The sequence below is a fragment of the Ambystoma mexicanum genome, chromosome 3p (genome assembly GCF_040938575.1).
Source record: "Ambystoma mexicanum isolate Mex_15411 chromosome 3p, UKY_AmexF1_1, whole genome shotgun sequence".
NCBI lineage: Eukaryota > Metazoa > Chordata > Amphibia > Caudata > Ambystomatidae > Ambystoma > Ambystoma mexicanum.
The window spans coordinates 871,780,480-871,807,733 of NC_090925.1; the positions used below are offsets into that span (position 1 = coordinate 871,780,480).

The 27,254-nt window shown below is 48.0% G+C and overlaps 1 protein-coding gene across 2 annotated transcripts in view; it reads right to left on the minus strand.

Moving 5' to 3' along the window:
* Positions 1 to 22,290: 22,290 nt before the first annotated feature.
* LOC138581034 (sulfotransferase 1 family member D1-like) overlaps positions 22,291 to 27,254 on the minus strand; it is a 297,474-nt gene continuing 292,510 nt past the window's right edge. For both annotated transcript variants that reach the window (XR_011304411.1, XM_069652058.1), the window contains one exon: positions 22,291 to 22,766. Coding sequence is in view for 1 of the 2 variants with exons in the window: in XM_069652058.1 (XP_069508159.1) it covers positions 22,654 to 22,766 (113 nt within the window). In the remaining variant the exon portion in view is untranslated. The remainder of the gene's footprint in view (positions 22,767 to 27,254) is intronic.

Consider the following 27,254-nt stretch of genomic DNA (forward strand, 5'->3'; position numbering starts at 1 on the left):
TCCAAGATGTCAGACCACTCCATATTGTAGCTGTGCATTCAGCTTATTTCTCCAACAAGTCTGTTGGCTCCCACAATGGCCTCAGCCAGTGGCATACTATGGCAGGTCACAAGGTGGCTCTTCCTCATTAATACAGTCTGATCTCTACGGGACATCATTCAATGTAATTTTCTGACCGGGCTCTGACTGGGTTTCACTTCTGCCCCTATGTCTGCATGCTCTCCTCCCTCAACCAATGCCATTGTCTGGCTGGACAATGAATGTTATGGCTATGCTGGGTTCTGTCTGCTCCCTCTCCCTTCAGGTCCTCAGTCAAAGAAATACTCTGGCTTGTCAATTCTGCACTAGTATCTAACAGGTTTCTTAAAGACTGTATTAAATGACATACTGTGATTGGGGGTTGTATGTTGCTTTTAACAATTGATGTTTAAAATGCATATTCATGTATGGTTGGTGTATGGGAGGACTGGTCCAGGAGACCCCCCCTCCCATGCCTTTTCTTCCCCGGTGAGGTTCATGGCTCATCAGTTGTCCTTCCTGTCACCAGGGCCCAGGTGGTGGGTGGGGCACTGGCTGAAGACATTGACCAAACCTGCTCAATTTAGCGAGGCCCTGGAAACCATTTTGTCTAATAAAAATGGCTTGAGCCCTGTGCACCGCAGCGCGGCCCCCACCCTTGGAGAGTGTCACTTATCCCTGTGGCCACAGCTCCCTGGCAGATCTGCTAAGAGCCCATTCCCACGAACCGACGGACATGAGCTAGTGTTAGGTACCAACACTGTAACATTTCACCTTCCGCAGTGTATCGCTGTTTCCAGCATGACCCGGCCAGCAGGGCCTGGGTGGAAAAGAACTGTACGATGGTCCCCTGACAAAAGCAAAGTCCCCAAATAATAATGAGCAAACCACCTGTGATGAAAGCGTTCTCTCCACAACCTCACTGACTAAAAAAACTGCAAAATATATGAAAATGGCAGAATGGGTGCTCATATGACATCAGGGATGAAGCACCCACATCTCTGTAGCTATGCGCAAATCGTAAAAGCGTCCCAGTGGTTTTTCATGTTATGTGTGTTATCAAGAAGACTGCACCCCACGGTACCGCGCCAAAACTGAACTAATGCTGCTAGAGTGCAAAGGAAAACAAATGTAACCATATTGAGGGCTCATGTAAGGGGTGCACGAAAATGCACCACATGTGTGTCCAAGCCCTCTATGTGCCGCTGCCGCCAGTCTCAGTGGCGGGTTGTTCCTGCGTGCTCCACCAACCTTACTACTACCTCACTTACCGTGTATGTATAAGCATATAACAAAATGTTGTAGTTGTTAAAAATGTAGTGTACAAGTAATGTGCCCAAATTGGCCATATGGATGGCACTAGCAATGTCAAAACCATGAGCTTTGGAAAGACTCAATGAGTGTTGTATATTATATGAATGTTTATGTCTCTTCCACCTAAAGTCTGCAACACACGAGGAAAATACCTTTGCGAGCACACGCAAGGCCATTCCCCCTTCCTCCCAGTGAAGCCGGCCAGACAAAAAAGCGGAGGCCTGTGCTGCCCTGCTCCACCTCCCCCAACTCGGCTGGAGCTGCTTCAAGCATTCACATTCCCCCGCAGCACCCAAGGCCACAGCCTGCCACCTGAATTATTTACAACCCAGCAGTAAACCCCGGCCTTAAAACACAGATCCAAAGGCGCCCTTTCTTAGGCTCCACGACCCACCGGCTCACCTTAGGTTAATGGCCCCTGTAAAATTAGGACACCCAATATTATGGCAACATTACAAGAACACATCCATAATGACTTCTAACAAGACATGATGACATGGACCGCCTGTCCCATGCCCCGAGACCCAACCCCACGACCTCTGATACCCGGTCAACAGGACGGTGGTAACCATGTATTGATGAATCGCCATCAGACCCCACTCTAGGTCCATTCCTCCTGTGTTGCATTAACCTGTAGAATAACTTATTAGAAGATTTACCAGGGAAGATAATATTGCAATGTTGAATGACTGCGGTGTGTGTGGCCCTAGGGCAAAAAGTCAGGAAAGACATTCATCTCTGACACTGATCACGGTTGGCACAACAACACCGTCCGGATGAGCTCAGCTGACCTGCCAGGCCCAGCCCAACCCACGAGGGTAACCAGTGACGTCCTCCAGCCGCGGCAAACCACATCGCAGCAGCACCTATAGCTAGTTGTCGCCACCCAATCCCCACAAACTTGTGCCCCCTATAGTATGTAGGTTCTTGTGACGTTTTTTGTAAATATATACGCCTGTCTTTGCTATTGTCAGACAGAGCGCTCTCGGAGTTTGCAGAGTTCTTTGCATGCCCTATTTTGATTGATAAACTCCCATTTAAACTCACCCGCACTTTGTCCTGGCCTTATTCCCATCCTGGGAGAGTCCATCATTGTCTCTCATTGCGGGGAGGATTGTGCTATCTGGGGACGCTTGCCTTCAGTGGTGACCCCGAAAGCGTGATTTTAATACCTCTCCTAATATATATATATATATATCCCTACCGTCCCCTTTGGCACGAAAATCTCCGGTCGAAAAGGGATACGCATGGAGAGAGAGGGTACGGGATCCCGGTTGAAAAATCCCCTTTGAGTACCGTTCGCCGGAGCCGGGGCTGACCGTTGAGCAAACGGCAACACTGCCTGGACGGACCCAGTTTCGGAGACTATCGGTTCAAGACGGGCATGTGAGTATTGAGTGCGAGAGACCTTAAAGGGAGTAGGGGAGGAAATATAGGATAGGGAACGAGGCTGGTTGAAAGGGGGGCACTTTGGGTCTGCTAAGGACCATCCTAAACTTGCTTTGCTTTTTCTTTGCATATGGCCATTAGGATTAAGAGGTGAACAGAGATAAAGAGACGGGAACCTAGCTCCGCAAGGGGGTGGAAGGCGGTGCCGCATAGTGTTATCTTGACTAGTACTGGGAATATATGAAGAAGTGGAATATGAGATAAAGGTGTCTGGCAAAGGAAGACACGGAAAACACATTAGTGACTGCTACTATTTCTATTTTTTCTCTCTGGGTTTACGGGAAAATAAAAGCGTGTTAGTACAAACAAAGATATAATGAAAGTAGAAAAATAATTGTACATCAAAACTAGAAGACAAATATATATATATATCAGATTAAGACGGTCAGGGACAGTTGGCAAGGGAGGAAAGGGAGGACAAACTGGGCTGTGAATAGAGTGCTGCTTGGGAGTGTGTATGCATCGTATATGTCAGAACATATTTGATATAATAAGTGTGTAAAGGTGGTCAGAAATACATAATTGTGGTATGGTTACGGTATGTATGACCAGGAGAAATATCAGAAAGAAGAGTGTAATGTGGTAAAGTGAGTGTTTATTTCCTTGCTCTGTTGGATTCAATTGTCACAGTTATTGATGGTTTGCTCTTGTACGTGCCCCCTAAAGAGTATAGAATAGAGGCTGTGTGCAGCCATACTCATACTGTACAGGTGACGGGAAGACACGCCTACGTTCAATAAGACATAAGTACGTGAGTTCATATGATGATACATAGTAAGAGACAGACATACATAGAGAGGTACACTAGTATCCAGTAAGTACGAAGTATGGGGGCAGAAACACCCTTATCACATATTTGTAAGAGCCTACCTGGGTACGCAGAACGGATTAAGAAATATCATGACCAGTGGATCACAGAGTTGAAGGGGGAAGGATTACCACAGATATGGCCCGAAGGGGGATCATTTGACAAGGGTGTCTTAGATATGGTAGCCACATGCATTTGTTTGAAATATAAGGGGATACTGACCTACCATCTACTACTGATAACCCATTACTGATACCAAAAGATGACAAGGTATTTCTAGAAGAGAAGCCACCAATAGAGGTAACTAAGCTGTACCCAATACTAAATAAGCCAGTGCCCGCAGAGTGATATTGTGACCCAATTTATGTACCCCCAACGACAACCACTACCACTCAAGGGTCAGCTGCACCCCCACCATATGAGAGTCATAGGGAACGAGAGCAGGTAAGTACACCAAGGGTGGATTTAGAGAAATTGACAGGGGATCTGGAATCCAGACTCTCTATAGCCAAAGATGAGCTCTCGAGAATTAAAAGTATATGTGAGCGGACTGCAATCAGCACCGCTAGATCAGAGCCTGCATCAGGAGCGCAGAGTGAGAATAGGACATTTTGGAGAAGGATGGAAAAAAGGAGAGATACTGTTTAGGATAGAAGAAGAACCAACACGGATAATTGAACTAGAGGGAAGAGAGGGGTGTACTGGTGATGAGGTAAGGACCACAGGAGGCAGAGAGGAGCTATTGTGTGATATAGGGGATGACTTAGAAGAAGGTGAAAGGCTAAGTGTGGCAATGGGAGGGGGAAGCGAGGAGTTGGATGGCGCATGCTCAATGAGAACGCTGGACGAGGAGTGGACAGGGCGAGTAAGGAACAGGTTGGGAAAAATGGCGCCATTAGGAAAATCAGGAGTAAAGGTGAGTGCAGATACAACGACAAAGGGGAAGTTACAACTACCATTAATACATAGAGGAGGAGGGAGGCCGAATTACATACCCTGGGCTCAGATGGATAAGGCCAATTTGTTAAAGTTATTGCCCCCGTTATCAGGAGGGGCAAGCAAGTGGATATATGCCTTTGAGAAACACACAGCTGGGGTACCTCTAGCAATGGGCGACGTGAAGAGTTTGCTAGTATCAGCAGTTGGGGATCAAGCTGACAGAGTATGGGTAACAGCTGGCTTCCCGGGAATAACGTTAGACTGCGATCGCCATGATGGTGCCTCTTTCAATACAGTACGTGCCAGGGTGTGGCATGCCTTGCGGGAAACGTTCCCAGATACCCCATATTTACAGTCAGTAATGCAATGTACAATGAATGACGGGGAAGATGCTATGGATTACATTTTTCGAGTCCAAGAGATGTGGAGAACCGAAACGGGCACGCCCTGGTGTCAATTAACATCACTATTCTATTTTATAATAAAGAGGGGGCTCCCAAAGGAGGTGCAAAAAGCACTTGACAAAATAGCAGGTATTGAAGCAAAAGGTTGGCCCGAAATTCAGAGCATAATAGTTCACCACTGCAAACGAATCAAAGAAATGGAAAAGGAGGTGGCGCAGAGAAGATTGGCAGACGAAGCGAAACTAGTACAAACAAAGCTGGTGAAGGTCGCCGCAGCAGTAGCCACGCTCCCACACGGTAGGGAGGGAAATGAGGAGGAGGAGGGGCTGGTAGCAATACAGGGGAGGATGGCAACGAATTGGGCAGGAGTAGGGTCACGGCAGTGGAACGAACAGGAGCACAGTGGAGGTCTGCAGTGGCAAGATTGGGCCCCTCGAGGGGGAGGAGGTGGGTACAGGGGCCGAAGGGGAGGCGGACAAGGATACGGGGGAATGGGAGGAAGTGGATGGCAGGGTGTCACGGTTTGGAGAATGACTTGCAGTCACCGTAGGGGTATTGTCCAAATGCTTCGCTTTCCCACCCGAGACACCACTCTCCTCACCTGAGTCTTCAGGGTCTGGGGCTCCGACGCCGTGTCTGTGGGCAAGGTAATCCTTTTTACTCTTCGTTGTGAGAGCTCTGACACGGAAGGAAGCCGTGGTGGAACTCTGTATAGGTTACCACCTTGGCTCCACTCCCGTATGCAGGCGGGTAAGGGGAAAAAGCCCAAAGGCGGAAAAAACCCCTGAGTTGTAGTCTTGGGTTGCGATGGGAGTTGTAATCGTCGCTGGATGGAAAGCGGAATTCTATAGCCTCGGAATCCCTGGGTAAACAACACGAAGGTTCTTCAGGAGAGGAAATGACCAGGGAGGAAGGTACGCTGGCAAGTAGCCGGTAAGCGTAAGAACGCAGAAGCAGAGGGGAAAATAGGTGGAGAGGAGGAACCGCCAGGGAGACGGGGGAAGGAGGAGAAATGAAGGGAGAGAACTCCCCAGCAGGGGAAACAGGAGCAAGCGAGGGAAAAGCACTGGAAGCGTCTCACCGTGAAAACGAAAGGAGACGGTTGCAACGCAAGGAATCATGGGAAGCAGGAAGTAAAATAGGCTGGATGAGGAACAGAGGAGAAAACACTAGACCGTAGACAGAGAAACGTGAAAGGAACGTGGTGGCCGTGTTAATGGCGGCGAAGCCGTAACAGCGGCATCCATCGCCAACCAAGAGGGTTCATGACAGTATGCCCCCTCTTACTGCCCACCCCGCCCGGCTTACCAGGATGGCACCGATGAAACCTAGCTACTAGGCAGGGCGCTTTGACAAAATGCACGGGTTCCCAAGAATCTTCAGACCTGGGATAACCTCTCCAGGAAATGAGATATTGTAAACGTCCCCGGTAGTAGCGGGAGTCACGGATCTTTGAAACTTCATACTCCTCCTGGGAGTCTCTGGGTGAAATGTCTTGCAAGGGTGTAGACCTGAAACGTGGTTCAGTATGTGACTCTTTGAGAAGGGAAGTATGAAACACCGGGTGCACCCGGCGAAGGTAGGAGGGTAGTTGAACCTTGTAAGCCACCGGGTTGATTCTTTCTAGGATGGGAAACGGACCCAGGAACCGAGGTGACAACTTGGAGGACCGGATCCACCTTGGTAGATATCTGGTCGAAAGCCAAACCTTCGTCCCTTTAGTCCAAGAGGGGTCCGTTTGGCGATGTCGATCAGCAAGGGTTTTGTAGGTCCTAAGGCTCCTCGCTAGACTGTCTCTGGCCGTCCGGTGAGCCTCAGAAATTTCCGACAAAGCCGCTTCGGCAGCAGGAGAGTTACTGGCGTGAGAAACAATGGGCCAGATGGACTTGGGATGAAGACCGTAGTTGCAGTAAAAAGGAGAGATACCTGTGGCAGAGTGTTTAGAGTTGTTATAGGTGAATTCTGCAGTGGGGAGGAGTTGTACCCAATTATCTTGGAGTTTGTTTATGTAGCATCTGAGATATTGTTCCAGAGTGGAATTGAGTCTTTCTGTCTGACCATTGGTCTGGGGATGATAGCCAGATGAAAGAGCACGGTCTATTCCTAACCGGAAACATAAGGCCTTCCAGAATTTGGATATATATTGGCTGCCCCGGTCCGAAGTAATCTTATCGGGCAAGCCGTGAAGGCGGAATATATCTCTGGCAAAAACCTCGGCCATGTGATTGGCCGTAGGTAAGCCCTCTAGTGGAGAGAAATGGGCCATCTTGGTGAATGAATCTATGGTTACCATGATGCAAGAACAGGACTCTGATAAGGGTAAATCCACAATGAAGTCCGTAGACAAGTTCCCCCATGGCCTTTGTGGTATGTCAGGCTGAGTAAGGAGACCTAACGGTTTGCCTGTTGGATTCTTTGCCATAGCGCAGACTGGGCATGCTTTGATGTATGACTGGACTTCTCGTCGAAGATTGGGCCAGAAAAACGAGCGTTGTACGAGGTCAATGGTGTTTGCCTGGCCTCGATGTCCTGCAACTCGGCTGTCATGGCACCAGTAGAGAATCCTCTTGCGGAGATGTCCTGAAGGTATGTAGAGTCGGTTCTTGTAAAACCAGAGACCATCCTTGGTATGGAACTGAGACGCCAAGTCTTTGTCTTTACAATAGGGTTCAGCGTCCGAAGCCTCTTTGAGCTCCTGTAGAAAGGTGTGAAGAGGTGCCACTATGCGAGTAGACGGAAACATGGGTTCGATTGAGTGGTGGGCCGAACCAGTAACCGACTCCTTGCGCGACAGGGCGTCGGCTAGGACGTTCTGCGAGCCTGGTAAATAGGTAATGGTGAAATCGTATTGGGAAAAATAATAAGCCCATCGTGCCTGGCGAGAATTTGCACACTCGAGGGACTGCAGGACCTTGAGATTCTTATGATCCGTGCGAATGATGAAGGGAATACTGGCCCCCAATAACAGATGTCGCCATTCTTCACAGGCCAATTTCATAGCTAGTAACTCCTTTTCTAGGACAGTATAGTGAAGTTGACTGATGGTCAGAGTGCGAGAGAGGTAGGCGACTGGATGTTCTATACCTTCGGACTCCTGGAGTAAGGCAGCACCCACGGCCGCGGAAGAGGCATCGGTTTCCACGATAAACTGTTTAGTTTGATCGGCCTGGAGCAATATGGGTGCTGAGCAAAACAAAGTTTTTAGATGTCTGAAACTAGACTCTGCCGTCGATGACCACACAAAGGTTCCAGATGATTTCTTGAGAAGTGCGGTTATGGGTAGCACCATTTCGGAGAACCGGGGAATGAATCTTCTGTAAAAGTTGGTTAAACCCAAGAATCTCTGAACCTCTTTGACTGAGGTGGGAGAAGACCATTCTATAATGGCAGACACCTTGCGAGGGTCCATGGAGATACCCCGGTCAGACAAAACAAACCCCAAATAGGGAATGCTCGAGACCCCGAACTGACATTTCTCCGGTTTGGCTAGCAAACGGTTCTCCTTAAGACGAGAAAGCACTGTCCGAACATGCTCTTCGTGTTCTTCCTTGTTGACGGAAAATACAAGAATATCATCCAGGTAGATGATCACTGAAACAAATAAGAGATCTGAAAACAAGCGGTCCATAAATCTTTGGAAAACTGCGGGGGCGTTAACTAGTCCAAAGGGCATGACTCTGTATTCAAACAATCCGAAGGGTGTTCGAAAAGCCGTCTTCCATTCATCCCCCTTGGCAATGCGCAATAAATGGTATGCATTGCGAAGATCCAGCTTAGTGAAAATGTGTGCACCTTGAACTGCCTCAAGAATGTCCGTGATAAGTGGCATAGGGTAGCGGTCTCTGACAGTGACCTTGTTGAGACCTCTGTAATCAATGCACGGTCGTAATTCTTTGGAATCCCTCTTGGAGATGAAGAAAAAAGGAGCACCGGCCGGAGATTTTGATGGTTGAATGAGGCCATTGTGCAGGTTCACATCCAGGTAAGTTCGCAAGACCTCCTTCTCGGATCTGGACAAGGAAAACATACGACCGAACGGAACCAGTGCATTGGGCTCAAGATCTATAGAGCAGTCCTCAGGACGATGGGGTGGTAAAGGTGCTGGCTTGACTTCTGTGAAAACCTCTCTGAAAGCCTCACCAAGATGTGCCATATTATGGATAGTTGGGGATTCCTGACTAGAGACAGGGGTGACCTGTAGTTGAAGATAAGATTGTTGGGGAATACAATGCTTCTTGCAAAACTCAGACTCGAAACGTAGCAAATTAGATACCCAATCGATTTGTGGGTTATGTCTCCGGAGCCAAGTGATTCCCAAAATAACTGGAAAATGGGCAGCTCTAATGATGTCAAATTGAAGTTTCTCCACATGCTGGAAAATTCGAACTTCTAGCTCCTCAGTCGTCTGTGTTATGGGTCCCGAAGACAAGGGGGTTCCATCGACACCTTCCACCTTCTGGTCTTCGAGCCTGGCTAGCCTTTTGAGGCCCACCTTGTCAACCCACAAGGTATCAACGAAGTTACCAGCTGCTCCACAGTCCAAGAGTGCCAAAGTCTCTACGAACTGGTCTTGGATCATCACACTGATATTGATAACCATAAGCCTGGAATCTTCCGGTGTCTTCTTAGTGGATACGGCCAAAGAAACGTAGGGACTGGAAGTTTTGGATAACCACCGGTTTTCTGTCCCTGTTAAAACCGGGGTGATTCGTTTCCCGAACGCCGTGAAGGTAGTTCGGAACAGTCTTTGAGTAGATGTTTGTCAGACCCACAGTAGGCGCAAAGCCCTCTTTCTCTTCGTCTTCTTCTTTCTTCCATGGTGAGTGGTGCTCGGGTGGTTCCAATCTGCATAGGTTCTTCACTCTGTTTAGAAGATGGAGGAAGAGGGTTGGATAATGTCCCTGTGGTAAAGGGATTTTCTCTGTAGCGTCTTCTTTCATTGCGTCTCTCCTGGAGACGATGTTCAATCTGTAGGACTGAGGATAAAAGGTCCGAGAAAGAGGCAGGCCGGGGAGACCTGGCCAGTTCGTCCTTTATCTCCTCTTTGAGACCTCTGCGAAAAATGGCAAATTGTGCCTGTTCAGGCCAACCGGCCTCTGCCGCCAGTGTCTTAAATCTAGTTATGTAAGTAAGGAGGTCTGAGGCTCCCTGTTTGACATCCAGGAGATCCTCACAAGCAGTGTAGGTGAGTTCATGTCTTTCGAAGGATTCCCTGAGAAGAATCTTAAAACTCCCGTAGTTCTGTAGAACCGGATTCTCTCCGGTCACAAGAGGTGTAGCCCACGCTAGGGCATTGCCCACCATGTTCGAAATGAGGAAGCCCACCTTAGCCTGATCCGAAGAAAACGTACGAGGGCGGAAAGTGAAGTATATGGTGGCAGCTTCCAGGAACTCTTTAAGTTTCTTGGGTGAACCGTCGAACTTCCCCGAAGATAGGGCCATAGGTGGCAATTCTGGGGGAGGGGAAGGTTCTTTGCCCAGAACCAACTGTTTTAATACCACATTTTCCGCCTTAACAGTCTGAAGCTCTTGAGAAAGGGACTGTACGGCTTTCCATAGTTCTTGGATTTGATCCTGCAACTGTTCTGGAGTAGCCATGAGTATTTTTAGGCGTTGCAAACTGTCACGGTTTGGAGAATGACTTGCAGTCACCGTAGGGGTATTGTCCAAATGCTTCGCTTTCCCACCCGAGACACCACTCTCCTCACCTGAGTCTTCAGGGTCTGGGGCTCCGACGCCGTGTCTGTGGGCAAGGTAATCCTTTTTACTCTTCGTTGTGAGAGCTCTGACACGGAAGGAAGCCGTGGTGGAACTCTGTATAGGTTACCACCTTGGCTCCACTCCCGTATGCAGGCGGGTAAGGGGAAAAAGCCCAAAGGCGGAAAAAACCCCTGAGTTGTAGTCTTGGGTTGCGATGGGAGTTGTAATCGTCGCTGGATGGAAAGCGGAATTCTATAGCCTCGGAATCCCTGGGTAAACAACACGAAGGTTCTTCAGGAGAGGAAATGACCAGGGAGGAAGGTACGCTGGCAAGTAGCCGGTAAGCGTAAGAACGCAGAAGCAGAGGGGAAAATAGGTGGAGAGGAGGAACCGCCAGGGAGACGGGGGAAGGAGGAGAAATGAAGGGAGAGAACTCCCCAGCAGGGGAAACAGGAGCAAGCGAGGGAAAAGCACTGGAAGCGTCTCACCGTGAAAACGAAAGGAGACGGTTGCAACGCAAGGAATCATGGGAAGCAGGAAGTAAAATAGGCTGGATGAGGAACAGAGGAGAAAACACTAGACCGTAGACAGAGAAACGTGAAAGGAACGTGGTGGCCGTGTTAATGGCGGCGAAGCCGTAACAGCGGCATCCATCGCCAACCAAGAGGGTTCATGACACAGGGTCCCAGAGGTGCGCAAGGAAGTTGTTGGAACTGCGGGAGGTGGGGACACTTTTCCAGAGAGTGCAGGAGTAGACCAAACAATGGGTTTCCAGAGGTAGAACATTATGGCCATCCTCATCGGGGAGCCCATATGGTCTCCCAATGGGACAACAACAAAGGGACCCAGGGCAGGGGTACCCTGAGCAACGGCAGGGACACCAATACAGAACGCAGAATCACCCGCAGAACAATGACACTATGCACTACACCCCAGGCAACCCTTTCGCGACTACAGCAAATGGAGCCCCAGCACCAGCCCCCTATAGCGGGGTATCAGTAGTTTCAGGGAGTGTGTTCAACCAGGGGGAGGCTATGAAACACCCCGAATAGGACTGCCCACAGAGAACACTTGCGTGTCCTGTCCTATCTATCACCTACGATGCAGCAGAGGAACCATTGGTAGGGGCGCAGATAGGAGACAAGCAGTTCATATTCATGGTGGATTCGGGAGCGGAGAAATCATGTATTAGGGAGGGCTGGTTTCCGTTATCTAACCGGAAGTTAGAGACGCAGGGGTTCTCTGGGGCTGTAATTGAAGTTCCTTACACAGAAGCTTTGGATGTGACAGTAGGGGGTAAAACTGTAAAAACACCCTTACTGTATTACAAACAATTGCCAATAAACTTGCTAGGGAGGGACCTTCTTAGCAAGCTTAACATGACAATATCATTCACAGAAAGGGGAATAGTGTGTTCAACACCAGGAATATGCCCATTACGTGTGATGTTGGTAGTACAGGCTCAAACAACTGCCCCCGAAATACGTGGCCTACCAGTGGACGAAAGAATGTTTATTGAAGGTTTGAAAACACTGTCCCAAGTAGTTCCTGAGCTAAAAAAGATGGATTGGAGAATACCCGTGGAATTTATCTTCCGCCCAATAGTGCGCCCAGACATAGCACTAGGGTCAGTGGTATCATTAGACTTGCATGCTGTACAGGTATCAGCAAAAAGGATTGCAGTAATTGGGATGGACATAGATGGATGTGAATGGCGCACTGTACTGTGCATCAACGCCAATATTGCCCTACGAGACTTGTCTGATGAGGATCTCTTCTCTGATTCAGACAATGATGGCAAAATAATAATGGAAATAGCAATGCCCTGTGATATTTTGATTCAGGCTAGACAAATTCCCGTCCAGTTGATGGCAGTGGTGGGAACACCACCGTCATTTTTTGATGATGATATGCGACTGGTGCCAAACAATTTGTGAACCACAGGCCCCCATGATGTGGGGTTGTTGCATGGAGTGACGCCAGTGGTCATAAAACTCAAACAAGGGGCAATCCTGCCCCGAGTAAAGCAATATCCATTGTCCCGTGAAGCGGAGGAACGGATAAAAGAGACAATAAATGCATTATTAGCTCAGGGAATAATAGTGCCTTCAAACTCACCAGGTACACCTGTATCTACCCGATTAAAAAAGCAAAGGGAGGGGCTTGGAGGATGATCCAGGATTTATGCCCCCTAAATGACGTCATACAGAAAGAGTTCCCTTTGGTCCCGAACCCTGCTTCGATATTATGCAGTGTCCCAAAAACAGCATCACATTTCACAGTGGTCGATTTGAAAAACGCATTCTTTTCTATCCCCTTGGCAGAAGAAAGCAGATACCTGACAGCATTTACATTAGGGGGAAAGAGATATGAACATTGCAGACTGCCACAGGGATACTGTGAGAGCCCAAGCATATTCAACCGCATTCTACACGAAGACCTGGGTAATTTATCAGTTGAAAGCACCATCATTCAGTATGTGGACGATCTGCTCGTCTGCGCACAGAATGAAGAAACATTCAGAAAAGACTCAGTAACACTCCTGTCACTGCTGGCAAACAAGGGGTACAAAGTGGACAAGGAAAAGCTACAATACTGTCAGGAAGAGGTCTTATACTTAGGGCAGCTGATATCGAAAGACGGAAAGAGAATAATCCCTGACAGGGTAGAAGCAATAAGAGCAGTAAGAGAACCCACAACAGTGAAGGAGATGCAGAAATTCTTGGGAATGTGCAATTATTGCAGAGCATGGATATTAGATTATGCAGCCTACACGAGACCATTACTGCAAGCACTCAAGGAGGCACAACACGAGAACAGGAAAATAGAATGGTCAGAAGAGATGAGTGACTCATTCAAGTCACTAAAAGAATTGATTTCGAGTGCTCCAGTACTCGCCAACCCTGATTATGAACGCAAGTTTTTCCTATTTTCACATTGTAAGGGAACACTCATGACAGCTGTACTGACACAAAAGACTTCTTTAGGACACAAACCGTTGGCTTACTATAGTGGCACCTTGGATGCGGTGATGCAAGGACACTTCGCGTGCGAGTAATCTCTCGCCGCCGCCGCGTTCGCCATTGAGAAAAGTGCCACAATAGTAATGGGATGCCCTGTCACATTGTTTGTGGAACACTCATTATTTGCAATACTTGAGAGATCAAAAAGTACACTGACCACACAGCGAGCAACTGTCTATGAGATAATATTGTCGAGCGCCAATATCAATGTGGTACGATGCAGGACAGTGAATCGGCAACATTCATTACAGAAGCATGCACACTGGAGGACATGCAGAAACACGATTGTGCAACTTACACAGGGGAAAGAGAAGAGGATACAGTAGTATGCGAGAATGCACTGAGCGAGGGGGAGGTGTATTTTGTGGATGGGTCAGCATCGATTGACATGGACACGGGAGAGAAACATGTAGGATTGGCAGTGGTGAGGTTAGAAGAAGGTGAGTATGAGACACTAGTGCAGTATCGCCTTCCATCCCATTTCTCAGCACAAGCAGCGGAACTCATTGCCTTAATAGAAGCACTACATGCAGCTAAAGGTTGTGCAGTAACAATATACACAGATTCAGCTTACATGACGACAACAGTACACAGAGGTCTGGCAAGATGGGGGCGAAGGGGGTTTCGAAGAGCAGATGGGACTCCAGTGCAACACGCAGAATTGCTAAAGGAGTTAATTGAAGCCCTACGAGATCCAACAGTGGTAGCAATAGTGAAGTGCCAAGCACATACGTCCAACACAGACAGTGGGCCTCATTACACGGACGGCGGTAAGGGTTAACGGTCACCGTTAATGGCAACGGTGACCGTTAACCCTTACCGCCGTACTACGAGGTCCCTTTGCGGGTTGGAGGAATTAACGCCTGCTTCTTGCAGGCGTTAAAGACCAACCCGCTAAGGGACCTCGGAGCTAATTACGGCACCGCAAAATTGCGGTGCCGTAATTAGCGCCTTCCCCATTCCCATAGAGCCCTATGGGGCAGAAATGGGAATGGGGAAGGGCAATGGCGGAAAGGGGATTTACCGCCCCTCCAACCTTGGAATGGGGCGGTAAATCCCCTTTCCGCCAAGGCGGTGCCGGTAATTTACCGGCATGGTCCAGGGTGCTAATAGCACCCTGGATTACCGCCTTCCGTGTAATGAGGCCCATTGTGTCTTTGGGGAACGCGGCAGCGGACGCTGCTGCCAAGGAAGCCTCATACTTTGAAAAACATGAAACAGGTGAGTACGTGCTGCAACACAAGACAAACAAAGAGCTCCCAGAAGGGTACAATGCGATGCTCATATCACAAATACTAGAGCTACAGGAAGGAGCAAGTGGCGATGAAAAGATGATGTGGGTAAAACGAGGGTGCAGTCAATCAGCAACAGACTTATTATGGCGACAAACTAATTCAGGGAAAGTGGTAATGCCAGTCAAGCTATTAGAAATAGCGTTTCAGCAATTACACTTTCCAGCACACAACACCAAACAACACATTGCAGCAGAAATACAAGAAGACTGGTTCGTGCCGTGTCTCCAGGAACACGTATCAAGATTGACAATGGAGTGCACAACGTGCCAGATATACAATTCTGGGATGACGTTACGTACACTCAGGGGAACAATTCCAAAACCAGTAGGACCCTTCAGGGAGTTGCATACTGACTACGCAGATATGGGAGAAAGGTGTAATGGGGCACGCTACATGATTGTGGTTGTGTGCCCATTCTCGAGGTCGGTGGAAGCAGGCCCATGTGCACGACCTGATGCTAAAAGCGCTGCAAAGTTCTTAGTAAGGGAAGTATTCCCGCGCTGGGGAATTTGCGACGTAATTCGCTCAGACAATGGCACTCACTTCGTGAACGAGCTCTTCAAAGAAGTGACGACATTATTGGGAATAAAACATAAATTGTGCTCGATTTATCATCCTCAAAGTAATGGCGTGGTAGAAAAGATGAACGGACTGCTAAAAGGGAGACTGTCCAAATTGTGTTTCTCATTAAAGAAAAACTGGATTTACTGTTTGCCCCTTGCGCTGTTTGAGCTGAGGAATCAGCCAAGCAAGGACCACCATTTGTCCCCGCACAAAATCGTGACAGGGAGACGAATGCACACAGCACACTCCGCACTGCGCCAACACTCAGACGCGCATAGAAGCACCGCGATATTGGGAGATGAGTTCACAGAATACCTGAAAAAGCTAACTAGGGCAGCGCGTACAATATCAAAGCAGCTCTCACCACCATTCACAAGGGAAGACGGGAACACAACGGAGTCCCTTACGGAACCTGAAACACCGGTACAACTGATGCCGGGAGAGTTCATTTATGTCCGGAGCTTTGTGCGCCGGTGGAATGCACCACGGTTCCACGGACCATATGAAGTGGTATTTTGCACCACTACGGCTGTAAAAGTCAAGGGCCTCAAGTACTGGATACATTTGACAGATGTACGAAAAGCATATACTAGTGTGCAGGAAGAGGTGGACGAGGAGGCACAGACAACAGCAAACAATGCTAATGAAAATGACGAGTGAATACAAAAATGTGTGTGGATGAAGTATACATGCCAGAGAAAATTGTTAACGAAAAAAACATTATATTACAGGTTATCTATAATATTGAAGGATTGCAAAAAAAAAAAAATAATAATAATAATAATGGGTTTATGTGTAAAATAATAATGTGAAGATTACGTATGTCGTTTGCTCCCTTCTCTGTACATCCCAACCCCCCTCCCCTGCCCAATCCTATTCCCCTTCCATGATATCTTGGCACTGGCGGTGCCAACAAAATGTTTACATGCATGCACTTAATGCACTTTTATATCTCAACCAGGAACTACCATGGCAACTAACGGGCAGCCTGCAACGGATAGATTTATTAGATATAGAGAATTCTTAGCTGAGAGATGTAGATATTCGTATGAGTGTGGATTGTCAATATGCATTACATTATTTTTTACAATCATGTTTGGCCTGGTTACGTATTGGTTCATAGCGTTCATCTCTATCGAGATGAACGAGGGGGGAGGGATTAACGGGACTAATGTGACAAATGAAACAGCAATTGTAAATACTAAAGAAGGTGATTTTTTGGTATGGGATGGAACTAAACTGGTATGGGGATATTACACGACACCATCCAATGTTGCTATCTCGCATAATGAAGGTCTGCAGGTAACAATGCAAAACAGCACAATTTCCCCGCCAAAGGTATCTAATTACAATGCCCGCAGTCTAAATGATCGTAACCCCTCTGCTATATCCTGGTTATATAACACCCCCACCAGCCGGCCCGCTCCCGTAACCAAAAACACACTGCTAGATAGCACGAAGAAAGAGAATGAAGAAATGACAGCGAGATATGAAATATTATATGATAATTGGGCAAAGGGGGGCGAGAGGGAGAAAGGGGGCCCACACTGTCCATCACCTATGAGGCTGGGAAATACCTTAGAAAAAGAAATAACAGACGGAAAAGGGAGGCCCGGAGGAGAAAGTATGATGAATATTATGGGTTAGGACTAGACAAAATGAAAGACCCACGACACCCCCACCAGACAAATAAATGGTATGCGGACATGAGTGCAACGGCTAACCAAACAACGAACGAGAGCTGTTATGTTTGCTCCCTCATTCCCCATGCTTCAGGTACACCCAAAGTATTGTTACCCAAAGAGTTGCCTATTGTCGATGCCCAGTGTCTCCTTTATCTCACGTTGTGCAGGATTAAGAACACCTTCCAGGCACATGAGGTAACTTTTAGGATGCTGCAGTACGAAAAGACCTGTTACCCAAAGGCAGTAGGAGTGGTATGTTTGGAGGAGCCATTTTTTATAATACAAGGGACACTTTTTTCGGACAACAAGTGGAAGGACGAAGAAATAATGTGCAAGGCTGAAGCACTGCGGGGTGTGGCACCAGAGAAACTGCAATGGATAGAAGAGACATGCAAACCCATATGGAAGGAACACATCTCAAAATTGACTTGGGTAACGGCCATCAAAAAACCCTTCAAGCTGCAGAAAGAAATAAACTATGAACTGTGTTTCAAGGGAGACGGGAGAACCACCATGGGGGCAAACAAGAACTGTAACAAGACCCTCACCATCCCAGATATGAGAAAAGGGACAGCGGCCCTAATGGACACCTATTGGGTATGTGGCAACCAAGCATACCTACACCTCCCACAATCCTGGGGTGGCAGTTGTTCATTGGCCACCCTGTACTCCGCACTAATGGTAATACCGGAAAGCCACATTGATGGGGGCAAGGAGACGCGAGGAAAACCTCAACAGAGTGGGGCCCAACCAACTGCAGAATCACAAGTATATGTCCTGTCCTCCGGAAACAAAGAAGGGGCGCTGTCCCGAAACAGACGATCATCGAACTACATATCAAAAGCATCATCAGAACTGCTGGCACAGATCCCGGATAAATATCGATTATTCAGCTCTGCAGAAACGTTCTTCGCCTCACTCGTCCCAAGCATCCAGGCACATGCAAATGCAAAGTGGCTCCAAATCACACGTTGGGAACTGATCCAACTGGCAAATGATACTGAAGAAGGGCTTAACGTAATAAAAGTGGAACTGCGAGCACTACGGCTAATGACCATGCAGAACAGGTATGTCTTGGACCTGGTGACAGCAATGGACGGAGGTGTTTGCCGAAAAATTGGAAGTGCCTGTTGCACTTTCGTACCTTCTGAAGACGCAGATAACGGCTCCCTGTCCCATGTGATCGAAGCAGTACATAACCTAGGAGAAAGAATGAGAATGGAAGGTGGAGCAGAAGAAAGTACATGTTTCGACAATATCTTCTCCTGGGTCCCATCATGGCTGGGAATGACTGTCAAGTTTTTGATGCTGGCTGTAGTGTTCCTCCTTTTCATTTTTTGCCTATGCCAGGTGGGTCTTCGATGTTGTGCCAACGCAGTGCCGAATGGTGCAATGATGATGGTGACAATGGGCAACGCCCGCGGTACAATACAAACTATGCAGGAAGCACAGGTACAAACGGGAACAGATTACACGTGAAGATTCCAGATGGTGCCCATATACCACGACAAGAATATAGTAGATAAGTTATGGCACACTACAATTAAAGAGCCCCGTATACTTGAGTGGTATGAGGAAGTGTGGGTGGACCTAGAAGGGGATAGCGGTTGTATATACCTGACCTGTACCCCAGATGAATATGCTAGAAGAGGTGAAAGCCTGCGAGGGTGTGCAGGGCATGGATGCCCATAAAAGGCAACTCTGCATGGGATGACGCTATAGCTGACGAGGAAGAGTGCAGGAGGTTGGAGGGTTTAAAGTATTTGTTACTTAAGTAACGAAAGGGGGGAAATGTATGGGAGGACTGGTCCAGGAGACCCCCCTCCCATGCCTTTTCTCCCCCGGTGAGGTTCATGGCTCATCAGTTGTCCTTCCTGCCACCAGGGCCCAGGTGGTGGGTGGGGCACTGGCTGAAGACATTGACCAAACCTGCTCAATTTAGCTAGGACCTGGAAACCATTTTGTCTAATAAAAATGGCTTGAGCCCTGTGCACCGCAGCGCGGCCCCCACCCTTGGACACTGTCACTTATCCCTGTGGCCACAGCTCCCTGGCAGATCCGCTAAGAGCCCGTTCCCACGAACAGACGGACATGAGCTAGTGTTAGATACCAACACTGTAACATTTCACCTTCCGCAGTGTATCGCTGTTTCCAGCATGACCCGGCCAGCAGGGCCTGGGTGGAAAAGAACTGTACGATGGTCCCCTGACAAAAGCAAAGTCCCCAAATACTAATGAGCAAACCACCTGTGATGAAAGCGTTCTCTCCACAACCTCACTGACTAAAAAACCTGCAAAATATATGAAAATGGCAGAATGGGTGCTCATAGGACATCAGGGATGAAGCACCCACATGTCTGTAGCTATGCGCAAATGGTAAAAGCGTCCGAGTGGTTTTTCATGTTATGTGTGTTATCAAGAAGACTGCACCCCACGGTACCGCGCCAAAACTGAACTAATGCTGCTAGAGTGCAAAGGAAAACAAATGTAACCATATTGAGGGCTCATGTAAGGGGTGCACGAAAATGCACCACATGTGTGTCCAAGCCCTCTATGTGCCACTGCCGCCAGTCTCAGTGGCGGGTTGTTCCTGCGTGCTCCACCAACCTTACTACTACCTCACTTACCGTGTATGTATAAGTATATAACAAAATGTTGTAGTTGTTAAAAATGTAGTGTACAAGTAATGTGCCCAAATTGGCCATATGGATGGCACTAGCAATGTCAAAAACGTGAGCTTTGGAAAGACTCAATGAGTGTTGTATATTATATGAATGTTTATGTCTCTTCCACCTAAAGACTACAACACACGAGGAAAATACCTTTGCGAGCACATGCAAGGCCATTCCCCCTTCCTCCCAGTGAAGCCGGCCAGACAAAAAAGCGGAGGCCTGTGCTGCCCTGCTCCACCTCCCCCAACTCGGCTGGAGCCACTTCAAGCATTCACATTCCCCCGCAGCACCCAAGGCCACAGCCTGCCACCTGAATTATTTACAACCCAGCAGTAAACCCCGTCCTTAAAACACAGATCCAAAGGCGCCCTTTCTTAGGCTCCATGACCCACCAGCCCACCTTAGGTTAATGGCCCCTGTAAAATTAGGACACCCAATATTATGGCAACATTACAAGAACACATCCATAATGACTTCTAACAAGACATGATGACATGGACCGCCTGTCCCATGCCCCGAGACCCAACCCCACGACCTCTGATACCTGGTCAACAGGACGGTGGTAACCATGTATTGATGAATCGCCAACAGACCCCACTCTAGGTGCATTCCTCCTGTGTTGCATTAACCTGTAGAATAACCTATTGGAAGATTTACCAGGGAAGATAATATTGCAATGTTGAATGACTGCGGTGTGCGTGGCCCTAGGGCAAAAAGTCAGGAAAGACATTCATCTCTGACACTGATCACGGTTGGCACAACAACACCGTCCGGATGAGCCCAGCTGACCTGCCAGGCCCAGCCCAACCCATGAGGGTAACCAGTGATGTCCTCCAGCCGCGGCAAACCACATCGCAGCAGCACCTATAGCTAGTCGTCGCCACCCAATCCCCACAAACTTGTGCCCCCTATAGTATGTAGGTTCTTATGACGTTTTTTGTAAATATATACGCCTGTCTTTGCTATTGTCAGACAGAGCGCTCTCGGAGTTTGCAGAGTTCTTTGCATGCCCTATTTTGATTGATAGACTCCCATTTAAGCTCACCCGCACTTTGTCCTGGCCTTATTCCCATCCTGGGAGAGTCCATCATTGTCTCTCATTGCGGGGAGGATCGTGCTATCTGGGGACGCTTGCCTTCATTGGCAACGTAAAAGGTTTGGGCTATCATATTCCAAGTCCAGCTTTAAATGCCCCAAAGTGTGAAGCATTACAGGAGACAACAGCCATTAAAGTACTTACACAAAACAGGCACAGCATACCTACAGAAAAAAACAAAGCAAAACAATCACAGTCGTGTATAGACTGCGACATCTGGGACTCTTTCAGTTACACTGACAGCAGAGGTAGCAATTGCAACCAAGGCACACGCAGACTGTTCACCTTTCAGCATATCACAATGCCAGAAACATACAAAAGGAGGGAAAGTGAACTTCAGAAAGGCAGATATGTATTTGTACTCTTTCCAACTAACATTTAGGGATATCTCTTGTGTAATGGATGACTGGCCACCAACCCACCACTCATTATGGAAAACACTCTGCTATCTTTCTACTGTATAGGATGTTTTGCTTCCACAGCCTTGCAATGTGCATAGGGTATTGTGAGAAACCTGAGGGTGTTCTCCCAAGTAGATCCCAGGAACCCCTTATTCAAGTGGCCACGGAAGAACGGGCGCTCGTTTCTCACAACTCAAAGGGTGAACAGGTGAGAGAGGATCACCTGGGTAAGGGAACCAGGGTTATGCTGAGGGGAATGCCACTCCAATAAAAAATATTCACCAGCTGCAACTGTTCCATGGCAATAGTTTTGGGCTGCACTAGGTGTTGCTAAAGTGCAACATGAGGAAACCTAAACAATTGCTTTTTAATGTGAAAAAAGTATGTTTTTCCACAAGTCATCCTTTCCCCTTTGAGTCCTTACTCTTTTTTTGTAATGTTGCCTCTTTTTTCTTTCCAATTATGATTTCGTTCACTGCATCTTTCCCTGTAAATCTATTAATCTTCATGTTCCAATCCCCAATAAACTCTTTGTAAATCAATGTGTAGGACTCCGAAGTAAGTAGAAAATGACACTTTTTTGGTTTGGAGAAACAGATTGTAGGTAGAAGTAACAGCCACCACAAACAACCCGCAGCTTTTCAGGACACAGATATTTTCCTCTGATTGAACAGACACACACGCGCGCACACATTCCCCGCCATAATTACACATCAGCTAAAAAGGACACATGTATTAAAATGGTATATTTTTAAAAGGTGTCACGTAAAATTGGTTTATTATGATTTAAGGTATTCCTGGTCACTGGGTGTCAAAGCTTTAGTGGAGCTTTTCTACTGGTCTTCTATGACTAGGATATGTATTTTGAATCTGATAACTAACAGGGTAAGGTCTACAAGACACAAACAGTCATGACACAGAGATTTTGGAGATTATGTCGTTAAAGACATGATTTATTCATCTTTAAGGCATGTGTCCAAACATTTTACCACATGTCCAGAATCAAAAAAAGCTGTTCTGAAAAAGAGACGCAAAGTTCTGTCAGTCTCGTGTCAAATAAACAGTTGCTCACTTCTGGGCATTTGCCTTCTAGAACCTACCGTGGCAATGGCGTAGCTATGATTTGCGAAAGGGTGAGCCTGCACCATATGTACTTAGTTATAGGGCAATGGTAAACGTGTTGTGTGCCATACCAGATTGGCAGATTGTGACCTGGTTGTGCTTTGCCCCTTAAGCCGCCCCCTGTCTATACCACTCCCTAGCACATGAAATGATAAAAGCCGCCATTAGATCTCCGTCCGGAAGCGCAGCGTGCTTCCCGCCATCTTCCTTTCATAATCTTCGTCGAACCTTTCATTCTGGGCCACAGTGAAAACATTCTTCCAGTCGCCGGCGATTCCTGTGAGAAGAAAGAGGAAGGTGGTCAAAACGGCAATAATTAATTCTCTTTCTACTAGACGTTTGGTTGTTTTGTTGCCTTGCTTTGAGCACTGCAGTAAAAGGATAACCACCTGCCTTTTTTCTGTGTAAGGGGCCTGGGCCATAAAATTGTCTACGGCACCAATACAAAAGTGTCCGACCGTTGCAAATGGCTGTTCACTCCTTTTGTGAAAAGTTTTGAATAGTACCCAAGGGTCAGTGTTTTGATAAAATGTGATACAAACTGTGCATTTTAAAGTATATTTATTTAGCAACAATGGTCAAAACTACTAGTCGCATAGTGAAGTAACTCATAAAAGTGGCCCACAATGCCCAAAAAAGTGGCCCACTTTTACCCTAAAAAACTGGTCCACAGGAGCATTTTGCATTTTTGATTCGACCGTGAGCCTATTGCCCTCTAGGCCAGTCCGAGCCTGGAAGGGGGTGTCCACTTACCCTTTCTTCTTGGCTTGGATGAACTTATTCACTAGCACTTCGACTACCCAGAATTTTGAGTCATTGGACCAGGTTGAACGTTAGACAAACGGGTGTTAATTGGGAGGAGCATAGAATCCTCAAGAGCAGCTTGTGTGCACCTTGCGCTTATCTGTTTCTTGAAGGGGAAAGTAGCAGAGCTTCAGAGAGGTGGGAGATACCAGTCAATCAATGAATGACACATTTGATTAATTGATAGGTTAGTTATAATGCCCCTGCACACGAGTGTTTCAAGGCACAACCAGGTAGGCAGGGGAAAAAGGAGAGGACAAGACAAACGATCTTACTAGGTCTAGTATCATTTAGATTGTGCAAGTGAGCAGAGAAGAAGTGCAGGGGAAGGGGGAGAAGTGCACCCAGTGGAACAGTGCGCTGGGATAAGTGCAGGAAGGCAAGGCCTCCAAGGGGAACATGCCCAGGAAGTGCAAGGAAGGCCAGGTGGCATTGCAGGAGTGCCTGAAGGCAAGTGCTAGGGACTGGGCAGGGGGGGCAGGTGTCCTATATGACTCAGAGGAGCACCAGGCAGCCAGTCAACTAACAGCAGGAGGAAGGGGGGATAGCAGAGGGAAGGCAGAGAGAAAAGGAGGTGGGGAAAGGTTAGCAGGGGAGAGGCAGAGAGAAGGAAGAGGAGAAAAGGAAGGTCTTGAGGAGCTTCTGGAACTTAAGGAGGTCTGGCTCAAGGCAGAGAGTGGTAGGGAGGCCATTACAGAGGGAGGCACCTGCAGAGGAAAGAGATCTACCACCCAGTATCTGCTTGGAGTAGCGAATCACCTGTAGCGATTTGGAGGTAGACAAGCAGAGGGCTCTGGAAGGAAGGTACCTAGGAAGAGAGCGTTGGAGAGTATACAGGCCCCAGCCCCAGAAGGCCTTGTGGACAATGCAGAGGGCCTTGAACTTGATCCTTACCGCCACCGGAGGCTAGTGGAGGAATTTCAGAGCCAGAGAGATGCGGTCCATGGGTTTAAGGCCAAGGATAAGTCTTGCAGTCCTGTTTTGGATGAGTTGCAGAGGGCGGAGGGTAGAGTTAGGTAGATTGAGAAAGAGGCGGTTGCAATAATCAGCTTACAGAGAACCAGGGCTCTGGAGACAGTGAGCTTGTGGGGGAAGGTGAGAAAAGGTAGAATACCTCTAAAGAGGTGCAGTTGAAAATGGTACTTTTTAGAGACATCTGTGATGTGTGGAGAGAAGGAGAGAGTGGAGTCAAAGATGACGCCAAGGTTATTTGCCTCACAAAAGGGTGAGGGCGCAGGGCCAAGGGAGGCGGGCCAGAGTGAAAGGGGAAAAGCTGGAGCAGGGGTCCCAATGAGAAGGATCACTGTGTTACTGGAATTTGAACAACATGTCTGGAGCACCCAAACAACGCAGAGGCTGCGGGAGACATGCTGCTTGTGGTACTGCACAACTGCATCAGCAATTGCTGTGTGCTCTTGGGATCCATGAATTGCACATTGTGAATTGCAGGTATCATCCAACTCACATTCCACACCTCCATCACAAGTTGCTCTGGACTATATGCACTGTTATTTCACAACCAAGATGAACATCCACCAATACTCCAAGAGGAGAAATTCCAGTACAATCCACTATTCTAGGGGCAGAATGGGAGAGGTGCAGATCTTATCTACTGAAGATGAGGAAAACAAAACACAGTGTTGTTAAACAGTGTGAGGTGTTTGAAAATCACAGATCTCTATCACTGCTACCCCCTCGACTGATAAATCAGACCACAATGAAGATATCATCTATTATGATCAACATAAAGATTAAGATCCTTCAGAGTCCAGACAAGAATATCTGTTGCTGTTGGAAATCATTAAAACTGACGAGGACAAGAATGACACCACAGAGGATAGGGGATACACTGATGTGTGTTCGGGTCTGCTGCTCTGCATTTCTCCATGTGTGGCTCGGTGTTGCGTACGGAAGGTGTTTCCTGTTAGAGGAGGCCCCGCCCCCCCTGCCGAGTGACGACTCCCGCTCTCCGTCAAGTAGCCACAGCCCGGCGCACCCGCGCTGCGCACCGCGAATCACCAGCTAAGCATTGTTTGCTGCCTACTGCCTCCCAGCACTTGGACTATTGGGAATTGCTGCTGCCGATGCCGCCTTGCAGCCCTTACTTGCCGGAGCAGCTTTGGTGCTCCTCCATCGATTTCTTTTGCGGAGGACGTCTTAGTCAATGACACCGACTTGCCTGACTCTGAGGAGGTGTTTCCTGTTAGAGGAGGCCCCGCCCCCCCTGCCGAGTGACGCCTCCCACTCTCCTTCAAGTAGCCACAGCCCGGTGCACCCGTGCCGCGCACCGCAAAGCACCAGCTAAGCACTGTTTGCTACCTACTGCCTACTGACTACTGCCACCCAGCTCTTGGACTATTGGGAATTGCTGAAGCCGAAGCCGCCTTGCAGCCCTTACTTGCCGGAGCAGCTTTGGTGCTCCTCTATCAATTTCTTTTGGGTAAGACGTCTTAGTCAGTGACACCAACTTGCCTGACTCTGAGGAGGTGATTGTGTGCCCCCTGTGTTGTTTCCACTAAAGCCCACTGAGGTTGTGCCACTGAGGTTGTGCCATTGGGGTTGTGTGGTGTGTGGTGACTGTACACCAGCTGGGCACTCCGTGTGACTAACACTCCTTCTCCATTTTATTTTTTCAAAGGTGTTTCCTGTTAGAGGAGGCCCCGCCCCGCCTGCCGAGTGACGCCTCCCGCTCTCCTTTAAGTAGCCACAGCCCGGCGCACCCGCGCTACGCACCGCGAAGCACCAGCTAAGCACTGTTTGCTGTTCGCGCGGGCGGGCCGTCGGGCTCCACGGTCTTAACCCACCTGGTCTGCAAGCATCAAGGGTGGAAAGCCATGGGTGATTCGGGCCCTCATGCTATGCCTGAGTTAGCATATTATCACACTTGACTATTAGCAGCAGTGGGCTTTGAATGCTAACAACCTATTGGTTCTCTAGTGCTCTATACTGGAGTGTGCATTGACGACCCTGGATGCGGGTCTTTGTCTGATTGGGGCTCGGTCACCAGGACAGAGTGGTAGGACAGGAAAACTGTTGGTAAAGCTGACTTAGGGTGTTGGGCAACATAGGAAATTGTATCTGGGGGTGACGGGAGACTTGGGCTGGGCGCCGGATGTGACGCACCAGCATCCCCTTATTGCCTCAGGAGACTGCGGGCGTCACGCCTTTGATCCTTGAGTGCTAGGGGCTCACTGGTGTTTCACGGTGTACTGGTTCCTATTCTCAAAAAAGACAGCGTTTTGTGAGGACACGTGTGTTGTACTTGGGATAGTTAAAACTGAGAAAACGTTCTTTCAACTGTAAAAAAACTCTCTGATGATGTCTTGTTCTGTTATGATGTCTGGTATGGGTAGCTGCTAACACTGTTTAGTTCAAACAACAATTCTGCTTACTGTGGAGTCCTTAGCTATTTTTCCCTCTCTCCTTTTCTTTGTATTTTTTCTCTTATGATCCTTGTTCTGTTTTGATTTTAATTTTCTTTTTGACTTTTATATATAGGACTTTAGTACTGCGCAGGCGAGAGGGGTTGATAGTCCCGTTTTGAGTAGTAGCACTAGGTCACAGTTGAAGTCGGCTTGCTGCCCCGGCATTAATCCCCGCAACGGTACCCTCTTTATAGTTTGTGTTGGTCGGTGCCCGCTCCAAGTGCAGATTATGAGCTGCGCCTTGAGAAGCGGTTCTAAGTCTGCTACTTCTTCAAAAGCTTCTGGGAAGTCAGGGGGATCCAAACCGTCCATCATTACCTCTCCTCCTTTACCTTCCCACAAAAAGTCGTTACTATCAATGCCTACCTCGTTTGATGTGGAAGCTTCCAGTTTGGCTCAAGAAGGTGCCCTCGTTAACACCAAAACGTAGGACCAAGCCGTGTGCTTGGAGCCTCTGTCAACAGCCTTCCCCTCGGGTGCAAAGCTCCCTACCTTTTCTGTCCAAGAAGCTAATGAAACGATGGGGACGTGGTTTG